At 39.8% G+C, this 19,100-nt stretch overlaps 1 protein-coding gene across 1 annotated transcript; it reads right to left on the bottom strand.

Annotated features, from left to right (window-relative positions):
* CASP2 (caspase 2) lies at positions 1-18,574 on the bottom strand. The gene is made up of 10 exons (XM_039718016.1): positions 18,250-18,574; positions 12,746-12,913; positions 11,188-11,263; positions 9,732-9,826; positions 8,167-8,343; positions 6,908-7,036; positions 6,398-6,488; positions 2,691-2,840; positions 2,489-2,598; positions 1-1,869 (listed from the first exon to the last, which is right to left on the bottom strand). The coding sequence occupies exons 1-10, from the start codon at positions 18,397-18,399 to the stop codon at positions 1,735-1,737; spliced, it is 1,281 nt and encodes a 426-aa protein (XP_039573950.1). The 5' UTR covers positions 18,400-18,574; the 3' UTR covers positions 1-1,734.
* Positions 18,575-19,100: the final 526 nt, after the last annotated feature.

Raw genomic sequence — 19,100 nt, 5'->3', positions numbered from 1 at the left:
TCAAACAAAAATTCTTTATTTTGACACCTCAAGGCAGTAAAATACATGTGTACAAAAAGACATATAAAAGTGGCAGTGATAATGCAACTTGATGCAATCCTAGAGAAATTCAATCCATCAGAATGGACTGCTTCATCAATAAACCTATCTGCAAAATATTGCACCACTTTGTAGAGGGAGCACTCAGGAAGACAGTGTTTATGCTCCAGGGAGGTACAGGAGGTACTGGTATTTTAGACTTCAGAGTAAGGCACCAATTGGCAAGTATGATTCTTGTTCTGTTCATCACATTGTGTGTAGGATAAATACAAGATACACGTTAATGCTGCACCTTTGTCAGCTGGAGGAAACACAGCCTTCATTTACTAGGCAGAATAATAAAAAGAGCACATGCCTAGTTTTCCAGCCTCCCTCCATTTACCTTTGCGCTTCCCATTCATAATTCTATCCTGAAAAATATATTTTAAAAGCCATACTTACATTAAAAAAAAGCCAGAACTATGCCAACTTAGTGCTACAAAGTGGAGAGACTGAGACTGAAGTGAGCCACCTGTAGTCCACATGTAATCCAGTATCTCAGGATTTAGGCTCTACCACAAAAAGAGAACAATGCCCATCTCCCATGTCACATCAAGTGGGAGTAACTGCAGTTGGACACAGCAAGACACAAATTGCAGCATGAAGAGACTGTGGTAGAAATTTCCAAAAGAAGTGATAGATTATGCTTTTAAGTGATCACGGATTCAGAAAGAAAACTCACAGAACAGGATAATAATGTAAAACTCTTCTCTCTCATTTAAAACGGGAAAAAAACTGCAGTGATAAATAATCCAAGCAACATGCTTAGACTGTAAAGAGCTGCCTTGAATATTTTTGACAAAAGGTCCTCTTGTACAAGGCTGTAGAGTTTCAGGGCTTCAGATGTACAGTGCAATTTATACAGTCCTGAGAAGTTGGAGTGAATGTCTGTTGCGACATGTAAGTACTATGGCAAACAAATTCCTCAAAAGGAATATTCCATTCTCACTCTTGGGACTAAGGAAAGTTAATCTAGATTTTCTAGATTCAAAATATTTCTGGGGCATTTTATGCAGGCATATCTGTCTGGGTTTTGCTGATACTCTGGGATATCTGATAACTTGGCTACAGGAGGAATATAGAAAAATAGACTTTTAAGTGTCTAAAATGGAAAGTGTTGAGTACTGAGAACAATAACCTTCCATTTTAGAGCGGGGGGGAAGATTCTCCTTCATAAGAAGCCCTTTTCTAATGCACACAGGAGTCGACTGTCCTGTATGAATAACCATGCAGAAAGTACTTAAAATTGTTGAAGAACAAGCATAAGATAAGTAGCTTCTTTTGACTGATTTTCCTTTCAGAAAGGCTTAACTTAAAAATCATACTAGTAGTCCATTTCCATTTAGAGATTCACTTTGTTCATAAATGTCCTTATGTCTCCTTCCAAAGGATGTTCCCACTTCTTTCTACTTCCCATGCTGATCCTCTTTCCATCACTTTCTATACCTACAGAGCCAATCGGGATATTAGAATTTTAAACCCTGAACTGAGTCAGATTACAAGCAGAGTTGCCAGTTTATTTTAGAAAAGGACATAAAGAATTAGACTGGCACTCCTTGCTTGCACATCTGACGTCACAGTTCATAAGAGTGAAAACAGATATCCACAGTCGAATTCAGCTTTGGCAGTATCTCTCTTCAAACAGAGCTGGCAAGGTTATTTTCCAGGTAGGTAGCCAGGAAACAGGTAAAGGTCCCGGCAGAGCGTGCTACAATACTCCGACATTTCCTTGCAGCGGTGAAATTCGGTGCCTGGGGCGTAACCTTCTCGTTGCTTGATTTGCCTGTTCACCTAGATGTGAGATCAAAAAAAAAATAAATTAAAGTAGCTCGAAGGATTAAAAAGACTGAAGGAAGAAAAATGTAGTTTCTTTCTGTACACACAGATTTTTCTGTTTAATGCATTAAGTAGTCCCCTAATTATAAGAAGGATAAAGAACTAGGGTGCAGTTCCACAGCAGCTCAAGTTGCTGTGGTCACACTGCTTTTTTTCACTCCCTCTTCCTCCACTTTCTCAAACTTTACCTTACATGAACACTGGTGCTTTTGCAGCTGTGTTATGTGCATGTTCAGGGAATGAATTCACCTGTAAAGAAAGCTATTTCTATAGAAGAAAAGTAATTCTTGGCAAGCAATATGAACTCTACTCCCAAGTTCACCATGCAATCACATCAATGAAACAGAAGGAGTCAAAGAAACAGCATCATTACTTTGTTAAATTGCTATGGAAATGTACATAAATAAGTAAATAAGAAGGAGGAAAGAATTTTAGTTTTGCTACAAACAAGGCAAGAATAAGTGCTTGAATAGTACTAGAGTACTCCTAGCATCCTGAAGCAATGGAAGGCTCTTCAAAAACCAGGTAGGAGTGGGAGAATAAATGCCCTTGTGGGAGAGGAAATGCCCTTTACCTTTACCAGCATGTCAGCCACGTGGGTGTGTCGGGAGTCCTCTGCAAACACCGAGGTGAGCGCCTCGACGTACCAGGAGCCGCGCTTGGTGTTCCGCATGGCTGCGGTGCCTGGCAAGAGAGCGTCTGCCATGAAGACTTTTGGGGAACACAGACACAAGAAACCTCCTTATGCCTAAACAATTAGGGGCCCAAACAATTACCTTTCAGACAAGCGTATCCACAGATCATATCCGAACACGTTGGCAGCCGCAGCTTCAGGCTTTCCTCCTTGTTCGCATCACTTTGCTCACAGCCTGGAGAATCTGACCATCCCTTGCCATCTCTCTGATCCACTCCCCGGTCCAACTCATCTGTGGTGGCAATAAATAAGGAGAGGGAGAAAGGGAGAAGAAATTATCCTGAATGTATAATATATATATAATGTACATATACGTATTATATATGTATAATATAATGTATAAGCTACTGGATGTAGCTTTCCTGTAATTAGTTTTGTGGTCATCAATGTCACAATTACTGTCAAGCAGAAGGTTTTTGCAAGAACTTGAGGCTTTCTCAGCTGTTCTAAACTCATCTGAAAGTTCTTATGCACAAACTAATGCAGATACCAACAACTGCTGCACCTGCTCCACCTAACCTGACATGGTCTGCATGCTGATTTCTGCTCCCACCTCTTCCTGCAGAGATCATGGGATAACCATGAAAGCAGGCAAGTTTCTGATAGTGCTCCACCATTCATGGAAGGATTTGATGCCTACCCATGAAGTTTTCATCTTCCACTCATACCTACCTCAGAAATAGCCAAAAATGTCTAGTGCATTTTGCAATGCTAACTGTCTATTTACTGCAAAACTCAAACAAGAGCTCTAATTTTGGTTGCTAAGATCTACACTCAGGACATGTAGAAAACCTGAACCAAGTATCTCACCCGTTTCTAAAACCTGATTACAATACTGCTTGTTTCAATTAAAAGCATAAATTGTGCAGCAGCAGAAAAATGCAAAATAATCTGAACCCAAACATGAGAGAAACCTACAGACTATGGAGATCAGTTTAAAACCTGGAGAGCATTTAATGCCCTTTCCAGGATTCATTAGTGTGTATTATGCACATGTAGATATTCTCAATTGGTGTTCTACATGATGCAGAGCTTCCATTATAATCTCAACTAATTGCTTAGTGGTGGTAACTTGGATACTCCAGCTGAGTTGCAAGAAAATTAAAATTACATTTCACAAATTTTCCATATAATTTTGCCTTTTTGTTTTCTTTTGTTCTAAGATGAGAATCTATTATTCTTACTACCTAACAGCAGAATCAGAGTCTAGTGTTACAAGGCTTAAGTGTCCACTTCAGAGGCCTTCCTCCTAAGATGTTTCTCAATTTTTATTGCTAGTTCATGCCTAAATAATACATTTAGATTTCTAACCCTTTACCACGCAGTGGCACAGGTGGCATCTCATAATTAAGCTCAGAAAGCGGTCAGCTCATAAGTCAGCAACACTGTTCTTTTCCTCTAAAAAGAAAACAGCAATGGGAGGGATGTGATTGTCTGAAACAGCCTAGAATTAAAGTCTCCATAGCTCAGAATTTCATAATGGCTTCCATTAAGTTCCTTTCTCATCTCTTTAGGGTAGCAATGCATATTTTTTTGATGTATTTTATAACACTTCTCCAAATCCTTCCAGTTCTGTCTCTTTAAAAATTTAGTATATTGTTCACTGTGCACTTTATTTCAGAAGACTCAGGTAATTTTGCTGTCAACTCTATTATTCACACTGTCATCACCCCATTATGTATAAAATCAAAACTTTTTTGATTAAAGCTTCAGAATTACACATCTTCCTCATGCATATTTTCAAACACCACTCCAATCAATTTAACTAATATGTGCAAAGCACTAACCCTTTGCATACTTAACCTCTAATTTACAGAACGACTGCCAGAGATTGATCTAGTCTGTTTAAATTGTATTGAAGCTCCCAGACAGCTGTTCTGCCAATTAATTTAAGTAACTGCTAACTACCCAGTTGTTAGCTTAATTTTTCACTCTTTTGAATCGAGTACATTAAACACGGATTCTAAGCAACTTCAAAGTTTCATTTTATACCACACTGAAACTCTTCCCATTGTTTTCTGTTGCCACTGGTTTTTGATCCATGACTGTAGGTGGACTACTTAACTTCTTTAGTAGACTCCTGCCAAAAGCTCATTGGGAATTAGGACTGTACCAACATTTCTTTATCTACATTTTAAAAATGTGTCACTAATAGAAGATAGTGCAGGCCTACAATGTAAGGTTAGAGAAGAAGAATAATTTATGTATTTCTCATCTTGTTTCAACTAGTTCCAGCTAATTTGCATGGCATAGATAGATTGACTACTATTTCAAAGTTGACAATACTATTTATACAGTCCTTTTAATGCTGTTTAAAGGATACACATGTTTGTTGACAGTTCAATTACTTTGTAATTGGCTTTCCCCTCCAACTATTAATCAAGGTTTAAAAGAGGTTAGACGAGGCAGGGGTTTGCCTTCTTTACTGTTTTTGTATTAAATTGAGTTTGTCCTTCCAGTTTTTCAAGTATCTTAATCCTCTGTCTATTGCAATATCCTAGTTCTAAAGCATTGTGCATAGCAAGCTTTACCACTTGATGGCAACTTTTTTGGGAATACAGTGGCCAAGCTTGATTTGTTAGTCTCAACAGACTCATTTTGGTAACATTAACAGCCAAATAAACATAATTACATAATGAGGTCAGCTGAAAATTCTGGCTTATTACACTTAGTTCCACCCTGAGTCTGCACATTCATATTTATTCAAGAATATCTAAATGTGCACTCATATAAGGAAAGCAATCAGATTCAATTCATATTGTAAACATGCATGGTACAATAGTCCCAAATGCTTAAAAAGATCAAGTATTTCTGATCACTGAAATACTTCAGGTAGACTTTGGGCTTTTGCCTGCATTGGGATTAAAGAAGAGTAGAGACTAGAGGACAAACTTTAAAGCTTGCTAAAAGTGAGAAAGAAGGGAGACAACTGTGAGGAACAAGGGAAAAGCAGGGAAAAAAGCATACACATGAGGAAAACTCCTATATCACAATGGGGAAAAAAGAAACTATTAGACAGAGTTTCACTTTGGAATGTCTGCAATTTCACAGAGTCCAAACACTTGAGGGAAAAATGTGGTCATTAGCAGATCTGAAAGCTAGTTAGTTACAGATGTGTTTGTTAAGTTACAAAAGGAAGGAAAAGGAATAGCAGAATTTAAAAAAAAAAAAAAGGTACACAAAGCACAGAAGAAGAACAAGTCTGTAAGAATCATGAAAAGAGATCTGCACAACAGCATCTAAGAATTCAACAGCAGTACGTGGAAAAGGGCGCAAGGAAAGGTCATTTGAGGTTGACAACAGGCTAAGGTAAAGGAAAAAGACAAAACCCTAAAAATAATTGGAACCAATTCTGATAGCTCAAGAGACCACCACCAGAAACACAACACATTCAGGATCTAGAGGAAGACAGGACCTCAGCAAGACTCCAGTCTGTTAGTGTTCTGCTCCATGCTATGCTATTTGTACTTCATGTGCCCCACTCCCCCTACTGCAGGCACAGCACAAGGGAGCCTCGGGGTATGAGTGGGATATGACAGAGCTTTGTGTCACTAAGGTGCTCTGGGGTCTGCAAGGCTATGCACACACCTCATGCAGAGCTAAAGACACTCACAGAGCAACAGATGCAGTGGCAGCAGCAGGGCAGAGGGAGGTGAATATGGGTCCCACTTACACCTGAGAGAAACAAAGAGGAAAGTTGACAGCAAGTTGAATGTGAGGGTGTGCATGTGTGCAAAATGAGCCTTAACAGCATGCAAAGTACATGGCTTTCAGTGTTTGGGCACTCACCTCCCCGGCAGGCCTGAATAAAGAACATTTTGGGCTTATTCTGGAGATTTGGGCAGTTAGCATTATCAAACAGCCGGAAAGCCTCCTGCAGCTGAGAGAAGAAAGAGAAGAAATTTCTTCACTGTAGCCTTCTGTAAGCCAAACCCAGTCTCACCTTGCTTCCCTGTCGTTTGCTTATTACCTCACCAGTCTTGGTAATCCTCTCCTTTATGTGCAAACTCAGTGTGTGACAAACACATCCCTTCCACCCTCTCCCCAGGTTCATAAACTCATGCTTGGATTCATGAACTCTACCTAGCATTTATACAGAGAGATAATTTCTCCTACTTGCCATTTTTCATTTTCTAGACCTCACACAGACAGCCCCCTGCCCTTTTCTTCCCTCCAGCCCTTATTTTTTTCTGTTTTGAAATATGTGAATCCTCAGTCTTGCATAATTTTTTTTCTTTTTCAAGTTGGTTACTTCCCTAGAGATAACTTACAACAAGAGATTAGGACTCAGCAACATACCTGTAGTAGTTTGCCATCACTGCCATAAACCCCACCCTCCACACCATGGGAAAGCAGAGCTATAATGCAGGAATCCACATCTCGGTGATCTCGCAGCTTGGAGAATCCCTCCAATGCATTCTGCATCTCCTAGAATAGGAAAAAAAAAATTCAATGCTTTCCAGACTTTCATAGGGAAAGTGAATCAATTTTCTGGGAAGAACACAAATGGCCCTCCCTGTAACAAAGAAAACCACACACACCTCAAATTTACATGAAAAAGATGTGTACTATTAAAAAAAGGCAAAATATTCTTGTTCTTTTATGCAATATTCAGTCCTAAATATAACACCGTGAAGAAGGAATCACTTAAGCCAACAGAGGAAACCAAGTCATATTTTGCAGAGTGATATTTTACAAGTGTTATTTTACAATGACACTGGAATCTGGCTGGGATGTTGGAGCAACTTCAGAACTGGGACTTCAGAGTACTCTGGACTTCAGAATTCAGACACTAGTGGTCAATTCAAAATTTAAACTGGAAAACTTCAGTAACTCTGACAATACAGCAGATGCAAATATCTTCTATCAATGTTGGAAAAGCTCTATTCTTGAATAAAACACTCTTTAAAAGGTCTTGTATCATTTGAATTCATAAGGATTTAAAAGGACTAAGGTCAAAAGATGCTGGAGAAGACAGCAACTGCATTTCTAGGGAGAGTGGCTTGATTAAGTTAGTCATGGAACACAACCAATTTTCCTAAGTGAAGCACATACATGTTTTTAGCGAAGACTGAAAGCCTGGAACTGAACTGCACGCATAGACTGATGAATGGGATGCCAACTGACTTCAATAGTGAAAGGACATGAAAACATCACAATAGCAAAGACTACATCAAATATTTGCAAAGTTTAACTTTTAGGAGAGTAGAACACTTGGAAAACCTATCTAGAGTAAATTTGAGACTTAATTCATTTGTGCTTTTAACACATGTGCCAGGTGTTGTCTCAAAAGTCCTCCCTTGCACTAGGGTCAGACTAGAGTAAAACCTCTTGTAGTCCTTTGTGATACTGCTATCCACTGGAAGAGCTCAGCCCTCCAAGCTTTCTCGTGTTGATCAGTATGAGAGCAGACATAATCATGTTCAGCCTCATTTTCCATTCTTAAGTGATAATTCATATCTTCAAAGCTCAGCTGCATACAAAGGGAACCTCTTGAGACAATTATGACACAAACTCTAATGCACACCAGTTGTGAAGTACTGGGATCACCCCCTTACCTGTGCAGTTTGATCATGAAAAACAGTGACTCGATACCCAAGGTGCCTGAAGAGCATCTCCAGGGAAGCACAGTCCACGTCTCCCCCTGCGCGATATTCCAGGTCCTTCTCGCTGCTGAAACAGACATTGCTGAGGATCAGCGCTAAGCCTCGGGGCTCTGATGTCAGCTTGTATGCCTGAAAGGAAGATTAAAAATGGGTAAGTTTAGACTACACAAGGAAATACTGGTGTGTTAGAATAGAACAGCAATCATTCCACACCAACTTGATATGTCTATGCTTGCCAACCTCTACAACTGACAATGCTACGCCATTATTAATAAGTTAGACTGCCTTGCCTTATTCCTCATTTCAAAATAAACATACCTTATCCATTTCAAACTGTGAATTAGATATTGCTAACTTGTTCTCCTTTCCTCACCCCAGCAGGGCCCCATATATTTGTGACACCCCCAACAATGGACAACACTAGGCAAAATTTAGCTGAAGTTTCTTAATTGCTGTTGGGAGCAGATAGATATGTAAAATAGCAATGAGTGTCATTGCAACAGCAAGGGACAGTCAGGCACTGATCTTCAAAACTGTGCAACTAGCAAAAGAGGTTAACAGGAAAAGTACTAATTTAAGAGAGGCGCCTTCAGATTAAGTTCCCTCTCTGTCCCTACCACTCTAACAACAACAACAAATCAATAGTAATTCACTTACTAACACTCCTGTAAATCGGAACTAAAATTTTATACCAAAGTAGAATACCAAATAAGGTGTATCCAGCACAGATACAAAAGGAGCCCAATCAAGTTCACACTGGCACTGGTTATTAATCAAGTCACCCCCACAGACAATTCCAAAAAACCCCACAACAACAACCCCCCAAAACCAACACACAAAACCTCTGTTTCGTTATACATAGGGCCTCTCACATTGCATAACCCTAATGAAGTGTTTATCCCACAACACAAAGTAATTTTTCCTTAAGCCCACCCCACCACAATCTATTTACAGACAGAATCAACAAAAATTAGATTATATATATAACTTCAAACACTGCAGCAGAAGATTAAAAATTCATATTTTTCTACCCACAGGTAGCATTCTAGCACATCATCCTAATCTGGTTCTTAAGCCTAAGGACTTTATTGCGTACAGCCGGCAATTAAAACAGGCAATTTACTAGCTGAAAACACAGTTCTACTATCTTACAGTCATTTAGAGGGTTTGTCATCTTACAGAAAATGAGGACACAGAAAAATAAACTTGAGGCAATAATACTGACAGCTCACAGAGAGTAATCAATAGTAGAGAAGTCATTCCACCAAGCTCTTCACGATCAAAAAAAACAGAAGCAGAGATTTATTTAGAGTTACAGAACTTCTCGGGATTTCTTGACACTTGTAAATGAGAACCACATTAAATGGGGCACGACTGGTAACACCTTTCAGTTATGCAAATAGCACAACTCTGATCTGCATCCCAGTGAAGCATTTCAACTCAATTTTAAGTGGCACATGTTCAGCTGATAGATCCAAACATCACACATCTTAAGGCTTTCTCTGCCAACAACTTACCAAGTGCTGATGATTGTGATAAAATTCAGGAGTGCAATACTTCACTGGAGGAACTGAGGGACCATCTCCATTATCCAAGGAATGTTCCATTGGTTCTATGTAAAACCAAATATATCAATAAAAATTAAAAAATTTCAGACAAAGTCTCTGCATTAAGGTAGTAACTTGCAAATTCTGAACTATAGTCATTTATGCATATTTCATGCCTCCAAAAATCTTGTTTGATCAGGGTCTAATGACACAAAAATGAAACACAGAAGAGAAAAAAAGTAACAGTATACTTATTTATTTTAACCGACAGCTTTATTTTTGCTTTTTTGTGGGTTAGCCTTATCTAAGGCCTAGTCTACACAGTATGAAAACAAAATTCTCATGTAATTTAAGATCCTTGTGCTTTCTGCTGTTTTGCACAGTATGTTCTTACTTTCAAACTTTGGCTGACAAAATGTTGCTAGAAAATTTCAAACAGAGTAGTTCTTTCCTGTCATAAAAGGCCTCCCATGCTGAACACATGCATAAGTGATCAAACGAGACAATTTTAACTTTCATAAAGTGCAAAGCCCTTTTCTTTTTTTAATCTGCCTCTGAACACTTTCCTCTGGATAACAGCAGATGAGGGGAATGACAATCAACTATTCACCATTTTCAGACAAACACTCACTCCTCTGTACCGAAGAAACTGAGCTAATGTCATTCACGATCTCTTCTGAAATCCTCTTTCAGCCTTTTGAGGCATGGCTCTCCTGGTTGGAGGAACATATGCTCTAAAAAATCAAAACAACCCAACCTAAAACCCTTGCACATAAATAAAAAAAGTTTCCAAAAATTAGACACTTGTTGTTTTAACACCAGAGAGAGCTCCCAGTAACCAGCAAAAGGGTAAACCTGTGGTTAGGGAAAAAGTACTCCAGGCATTACCAGAAGCAACATAAAACCCAGCAAGGAGACTCATTCCAACCAACATTTATTAAACCAGTCCCCTGGTCTAAGTTGGAAATGCGTGTTAAGGAAAAACTGATTTCCTGCACTTGATAGAAGCTAAAGAAAAGCAAGTTGGACCCAGATAATACATATAAGGCCTTAAACTAACTTTTTAAGAAGGAAGACTTGGTTAAGGAATACTGCCTGAAGTCAGTATCTTATCAGAGTGCTAGCTCAATGGAATTCTATTACATATCTTAGAGAAAATCTCTGCAAAATCTAGAATTTTATTGACATGTACTGTTTTAAGCAACAAGGTGTCCCTTAAGAATAAACAAAGCTAACAAGAAACACATATTGGTTATCTCTTCCCATATGCTATGAAGCACCCTCTTTGATCATAATATAGTCATTTTACTGTCAAGTTTGCATTCCGGGATGAGCAAAGTGGTGGCAAGCTTATCTTTACAATCAAATTAAGGCAGTATTAAGAAACTGGCAGGAGCCACCAGGTAGTAAATCATGTGCAACTCACCAAGCCAACGGGGTCTCTTTGAATTACAGGACTCACTGACAGGGTATGGAAGATCTGACTCATGACAGTGCTCAAGCTACAAGACATCAATAAATCCATGAAAATAAGTAGCACAAAACAGCTTTTTTTTTCCTCTACAGTACCAAGCTGAAGGTATCATGGAAGAAAAGATACATGCATTTATATACACACATAAAAATGACTAAAATATAGTATTATGGTCACTTCCAAAAGAAACATCATGACAAGACAACAGCAGCACTTCCTCTCAATGCAAGACTTCTTTGATCATCTGCACTTCTACCCAAATCCTCAGTTCACAATCTTTACACTGGGGTCATCTTTCTCAATTTTAATAAAAATTTGATTGTCTCGTGATTCCTATATTTTTGTGTGCTGTCAAGATTTCCTTGTTTGTATAGTAAAAAAATTGAAAACAAAAAATTAAAAGGGTAGTCTGATAAATTTTACATTTTAATAAGGGAGCACCTGTTCAGAAGCATTTGATCTCCTTTCCTTTGTATAAAATATGTTTACTGAGAGTTTCCATCCTTGCCAATGTATTAAGAATATGGAATCTTTCCAAAACTCTTCCTTTAGCACAACACTAACTACACATAGTGAAAAGGTGAAAAAAATAACAAGAAAGAAGTACAAGCATTTATTTCCTTAAGAGTCTACTCAGACAATTACTTAAAATTAAACCAAAAAAGTTCAGAGAAAAAAATATTTTCCTTTCAATTTCTGGATTATTGATTACACATCCATTAAGAACTTGTTGGATGTAAGAACAGTGCAGGAACCTTGTACAGTTCAACAAAAAGAAATGCAAGGTCCTATGCCTGGAGCACGAATATATATATCCTGGAGGCCACCCAGCTGGGAAGCACCTTGGCAGAAAAGGACTTAGGTGTTGCCAAGCCAAAGAGGAGCCAGCAATGTACCCTTGGCACAAGGGCAGCTGCTACCCTGGGCTGCATTAGGAGGAGCAATGCCAGCAGAAGAGATGAAGGCAGGTGATCCCTCATCCCCCTCAAGAGGAATTTATCAATGTGCATGAATACTTGAAAGGAGAGTGCAAAGAGGACAGAGCCAGGCTCTTTTCTGTGGTGCCCAGTGACAGACCCGGAGGCCATGGGCTCAAACACAAGGAGACTCCCTCTTGAACATCAGGAAATGCTTTTTTATTGGGAGGTGCCTGAGCACTGGAGGAGGTTGCCCAGAGAGGCTGCAATCTCCATCCTTGCAGATATTCAGAAGCTGCCAGGATGTGACCCTGGAAGCCTACTGAAGGTAATACTTGAGCAGGGAAGTTGGAGGAGATTAATTCCAGAGGCCCTTTCCAACCTCTAACACCTTGTAATTTTTATAAAAATTGTCTTCTTCCTAAGTTTCTTCCTCTCTACTTTTGCTAAGGCTACTACAAATTTCAACTTGCAACAAAACCATGCTATCTTATGTAAACAATTGATTTTTTCCCATTTGATAAAGCTCCTTTTGTGCCCAAACCCAATCTGAAATGCAAGCCACCTGCCCTATTTTTTTAAAACTTCTGTACCCTTGCAATCTCATGGCTCAGGCTGGACATTGTCTTCAGGATCATTGCCTCCAGATGCTGCTGTTGGGTTTCTCGCAGAGCTTCACAGAAGGCTGAGAAGGCATTAGGGCCTCTCTTGGGCAGCAAATTGAGGAATTCCACATTTCGGTCAAAGCTCCCAGACTTGGCCTGAACCCAGAGGAAAAATAAACCAAAATCCATAATCAATTACACCCAACATAATTAACTTTCAATGAATCATCAGAACAACTTTTTTTTTCATTTCAGAAAAACATCCCACCACTATGCTTAGCTGTGCTAGAACCATTATTATACTCTTCCTAGTTGATTTCCTTCACACTCCTCTGTTCCTATTTGCTCAAGAGCATATGACAACACAACAAGGCAGCAATTCATACATGACCACACACAGTAATACATCATATTCTCTCTAAAATTTTACTTCCAGTTACTGCCGGAATAGTATCTAGTTCTTCACACTGAATACACAAAGTCAAAAATGTGCTTCCACTACTATCCAATATTTTATGGTCTCATGCAGATTGTCAAATCCTCCAGAAAACATTAAGTAAAACACTTATTATATGCAGTCAGTTCCAGAATGGCATTTTCTATGTACAGATGAATACTCAGACCAATGAAGCAATATACACTAATATATGTGGAAAAGTAACCATCAAAAAATGAAACAGTGTCAAGAAGTTCTAATTGTTAGAATATTAACAGGTATTTGCCAACAAAACGTATAATTTATACAATAATACCCTTCCCTGTGAAATCTAAACCACACCAAAATCATGCACCAAAACACAAGGTATCAGAAATAAATTTTATGCATTTCAAATTAATCCTATATTGTTTTAATTATCACTTAGATCCAAGATCTCTCCTTTTGGTGGACAATTGGGAGTAGCTGATGAGTTACAACTAAGGCTTAAAAATACAGCAATCACAGGAAAATCAGGGAAAAAAAAGAAGCCTTGAGTGACAAACGTGTGAATCTTCTGCTATGGAAGACATCATATCATCTGGTTTCATTCATAATTATCAAGCTCAGTGTCAAACATAGTTTGGTTTTTACCAACACATTGTTTGGGAGGATATTGCAAAATCTTGTTGATCAAGTATTTATGAACCTATTTAGAATTTCAGAACTACATTCATTCATTCATGACTAAGAGCATTTATTTTTAACAATAGTGTTCCTCGACTTCAGTGTTCTGTCCTTTCCCTTATTTATCAAACCTCTTTCTGTAAATTGGTCTTGATTTGCTACGGGAAACAAGTCACTTTCATCCATAAATAGCCTCTTTCTCTTAACAGTGTATGTGTACCTTTTCCTATTCCCATAGGATCCTGAATTCTCACAGTACTATTGACTAGAATTGCCAATAATAATGCCTTACTTGTGTCTTCCCAGAAGTATGAAGGTTCCTTTCTCCTTCCTGGTAACACTGCTCCATGTCCATCAAAAATAACCACCTCCATAGATTTGTATCTTGCTGTAAGCTCATTGAATTTTATTGTAATTAATAAAGTAAGTTGAGACTTGATTTCTTAAGTATCTAATGAATTTTTCTTGCTTTCTGCAGCTGCTTTGAGACAAGCTAAAGGTGATTCATCTTTTTCACATCTGTGACTCTGAGCCATAAATGATAGTTTAAGGCTGACCTCAAGAACCAGAATGTTAATTTTACTGAAAAGTTAAGAAATTTCTAGAATGTTCATATTCTGCACTTTGTATGCACAGCAGTCAGCTTTTAGCAGACTTCTTCCTTAATGCTTCCTTAAACACTCAAAGGGCTGTGCTTCCTGATATGACTTCATCCTCAACATCACATTTAGGTTATGCTAAATAATAGGCAGCAAGCATTCAGAAGTTAATAAGACACTTTTTTCATTTTATTTCCCAATACATCCCTAATTTATTTTTTCTCCTCACAGATGAGTTTGATAATCTGCATAACAGAAACTAACTGTAAATGAATTCTGAAGTCCTGTCAAAATTCTGTATTAGTCTTATTATACACCAGCAGAATCCATAGAAAAAGCATATAAAATTGACAAACATCCTAATCAAATTTATGTCACTTGTCAAAACTAGTGATCCCTTCATTACTGTCTAGTGATCAACAGAGTATTTAAATCTCTCTATATATACAATCTCAGTCTTTGATTACAGTACAGAGTACAACTTGTTTAAAAAGCAAGAAAGCTCTTGCTACCATATCTGCAATTTCAAAAGTCCATCCCAGAGCTCTGGAAGAACATGTGATGCTCCAACAAAAGGCATTTATGCAAGTAGATGCTGGAGTTTGCCTTAAAAACAGTTTCCACTGTCCCACTTTATTTCCACAATAATTTTTCCCCTGTGTTTGAAACCCCCTCTTCTGGGTTTTCACCTAGATAATTATAACATCATTTTCACTACAAAGTATACACTTTTTTTTTTTACACCTTATTGAAAATGTATACTGTGGAAAAAAACCTCACATGGTTTAGTATCTTTCTGAATGACCCAATTTAAATTCAATACTGTCAGATCCTACTATCTCCCCACATTTCAGACATCAAAGGAAGCAGCTTGTATTTGCTGAATATTCTCCTATGTTGTACACCTATAAACTCTCTACTTACTCTTCATATTTCTTGAGAGCTTCTCATCCAGTCCAGGTCACCCTTGCCTTCAGTGGCTCTTCCTGGAACACACTTCCCCTCTCATCTTTTTCTTACTTGGGATAAAGTTTCAGTACTGGCTTGACACCTCACACTAGGAAAAAATGTCATGGTTCATCTCCCTGAGCTCATTGACTTATTTCACTTTCCTTAGATGACAGAAATTTATTTAAGCACTCTATTTCCAGAACCATTTTCTTCTTTTGTTGAGCTTAAATCAAGGCAACAGGATGAGTGTAACTGTTGTTTTTTTAAGAAAATATTATTTAGAGCATAACTATTTACCCAGATCTTGGTTTCCTGACTTACTGGGGATGCAGAGGGATATACAGAGAGCCAGTCAGTTATAACATCCAGGAGAATCTATTCTCTTTCATCAGACAATGGCATTTGGCTCCTCCTGTTTCCATTAATGTACCTGGCAATGAGCGTCACAATACATTTACAATAACAGGCTACTTAACAGCATTTCTAAGACCTGTACTCACATTTGCCAGAGACAGGAAGAATATTAAAAATTCACAGACCTACTACAGGAAGATCAAAGATAAGACAAAGTGTTTTCCACTCGAGTGATTTTTTTTAAATGCACTTTATCTCCATAGCACTGTTATGTCTAGGACTATTCAATAAACTTCCCTTCATTTTTATCCTTCTAGTACAATGCATATTCTGTAGATCCAGCTTTCCTTCTACCTCTGCCGTATTTCTATTTTTGTTGCAATTTCCAGATCAATGCCCTGCAAGATAGTTCAAGTCACTCAGTTCTCTTGCTCAGGCTGCTACTGCTATTTATATACATTTAAGCACTTAGTCAGGTGTGCTAATTGTATTAGGCATAATTTTTCCACTAAGCCATTACTCTTTACCTGCCTTATCCATCATAACACCTTTCTCTCTCCTTACTGGTAATCCATTACTAAGTATTGTTGCATTCCCTTTTACTCATTTCCATCTGGAGGGGAAGATTCCTTTAGGCTTCTTCCTTTCTGTCTCAGTTTAATACTTTTTACCTACAACAGCAGAAAACAGTACTTTCTCTGTCATTACCTTATGTTTGAGAGGATTTTTTTTCCTTTTCTTCCCTTCTCCCCCTTAAGTGACAGGCCATCAAAAGCCCACCGCTACTCACCCTTCACACTTCAGCAATGCTGTTGCTTAACCCCTGTGGGCTGCTAAGCATCAGACACTGTTACCTCCTCCCCAAGTGGAATGGCGGGGAATAAAAGTGAGAAAAGTAGAGATAAATATGGTTTAATAGGTAAAGGAAAAGACACACACAAAGCAAAACAAAGAATTCATCCACTAATTCCTGCTGGCAGGCAGGAATTCAGCTATTCTAGGGACAGCAGGGCTCCATCACTCACAATGGTGACTTAAGACTCACAGAATATTCTGAATGGGAAGGGACCCACAAGGACCATTGAGTCCAGCTCTGAAGACCATGGCATCATCAGCACCATGCTCTGTCACTCAGAACTTCCCCCTCCTTCTTCTTCCTCTACCTTTACATGCTGACTATGACACAAACGGAGTGGGATATCCCTCTGGTCGCTTGGGGTCAGCTGTCTTGGATGTGGCCCCTCCCAATTTCCTGTGCCCTTCCAGCATTGCTGGTGGGGTGGGGTGAGAAGAAAAGGCCTTGGCTCTGGGTCAGCACTGCTCAACAATAAGTAAAACACCTCAACATTAACAATACTGTTTCCAGCACAAATCCAAAACACAGCCCCATACCAGCTACTATGAAGAAATTAACTACTCCAGCCCAGACCCAGAGAAGTCCTTGATTCATTCTCTGGCTTGCACTGTTTCATGGTATCTTTGCTCTCTTCCATTAGGGATTGGAGCTATTTCAGGTGAGACTGCCTGGAGCTCCCACAATTCAGCACTGATATCCCTGACAGGCCCCATGAAGCATCTAATATTGTCTTTGACACTGCGTCAAAGTATGCAAAGTGATTCACATTATCTTTGACAATGACTCAAAATTAATCAGGAAGTTCTTTTCACTGCTATCAAAACCTTATCAGTCTCAGGTTTACATTTGCTACACTCATACCCAGAAAATAGTTCATAATCCTACTTTTCAGCATCCGTTCTTTATTACAGGACCATGAACTTTGCTAAGGGACTATAAACTCCCTCAGTTCCTTACTTGAGCCCTGACACGCACTTGGTGTGCGGTTTCAACCACTTCCTTTCCAGCCTGTTTTCTCTGAAGACCTGCAGTTCATCCTGCTCAGTGTTCTGTGCATTACCATCCCTCTGGCAGAAATCCCAAGCTATTTCCAATGACTTCTCTCCACAGTACCCAGTGCGCATGGGAAGTAACACAAGCCTACAAACAAACAGCATCTATTATTTGTTAGACAGTGAGCCTTGAAATGCAATTCACAAAAACATATAGGAAGCACCAATCCTTTATGTGGAAGGTGCCACAACAAACTGGTCTATAACATAGTCATTTACTTATTTTCACAGTATTCTTTTGGAAGTACATATTACTCCTGCTTCTGTACATGGAAGGAAAAAGATAAGCACAAAATTACAATAGAGGACTGGAAGCTACCACCCGATGCACTAAGTGCAGCCTACTGCAACTGCACACCAGAACACAGGGAAATCTTAAGAGGAAATGCACTTTTCCTTTCTACAAAAGCACCTTATGGCTCTCCTGCACGCTGCAACCAAACCCCTGCAGGTCCTGGGAGCGCAATCCCACTGCAACGTGCAGGTAACAAGTGAGTTTTTTCCATGCTGCCACTGCAAGGAAGGACACCGAGCTGAGCCACAGACAAAGCTCAGGGCGCAGGCGACAAGCCGCGTACCTGTATCATTTCCACCATCTCCGCGGTGATGATGTCTTTCTCTACCATGTGCTCCACCAGCACATTCAATACCAGCTGCTTGGCCAGCATCACCCGGTTCTTCTTGAGCGCTTCCTGGTGGCACCGCTGCATGCCGCACGCCGCCAGCATCCTGGGAGGAGCGGGGACCCCACTGGCGAGCGCCGCGGCAAGGAACCAGCCGTGCCCTCTGCCGACTTTTGGCTCGGGAGGAACCGGCAAGACCCCCACGAGCCCGGCCGCCACCTGACGACGAACGGACGGACGGAAAAGAATACCCGTCCCGCCTTCTCCCGGCGGCCCCCGCGATTCAAACGGCGGGACGCGCTTCCCGCCGTCACGTGACCGCCGCTGGACGGGGAGCGCTTTCCTGCCTCTTCCTGCCCGCGCCTCAGGCGTGTGGAGCCGCGGAGGATCCGGGGCTACAGGGCGGAGTAGTGGGGGTGCGGCTTTCCTGGGAAGCGTACCGACTCTGGGCTTTTAAAAAACCTTTTATTTTTAACCTATTTTAGTTTCTCTACCTCTGCTGAGATGGGTTTCTGCGGCAATCAGCTACAGTCAGAAATGATAACGTGCTGTAACTAATAGGGAGAGAGGAATGGTGCAGATAAATACGGAGGGAAATACAAAGGGAATATCAAGTGACCACCCTAGCGAAAGCAAATTCGCAGCTCTCATTACAGAATCAGAGAATCAATTGGAAAAATCATTTGGAAAAGACCTCTAAGATCACCAAGTCCAACCTTTGATCGAACAGCACCATGGCAGCCAGACCCTAGCACTAAGTGGCACGCCTAACCTTCCCTTAAACACCTCCAGGGACGGTGACTCCA

This window comes from Passer montanus, unplaced genomic scaffold (genome assembly GCF_014805655.1).
Source record: "Passer montanus isolate IOZ18808 unplaced genomic scaffold, ASM1480565v1 scaffold39, whole genome shotgun sequence".
NCBI lineage: Eukaryota > Metazoa > Chordata > Aves > Passeriformes > Passeridae > Passer > Passer montanus.
This window is presented reverse-complemented; position numbering and strand designations above follow the sequence as displayed.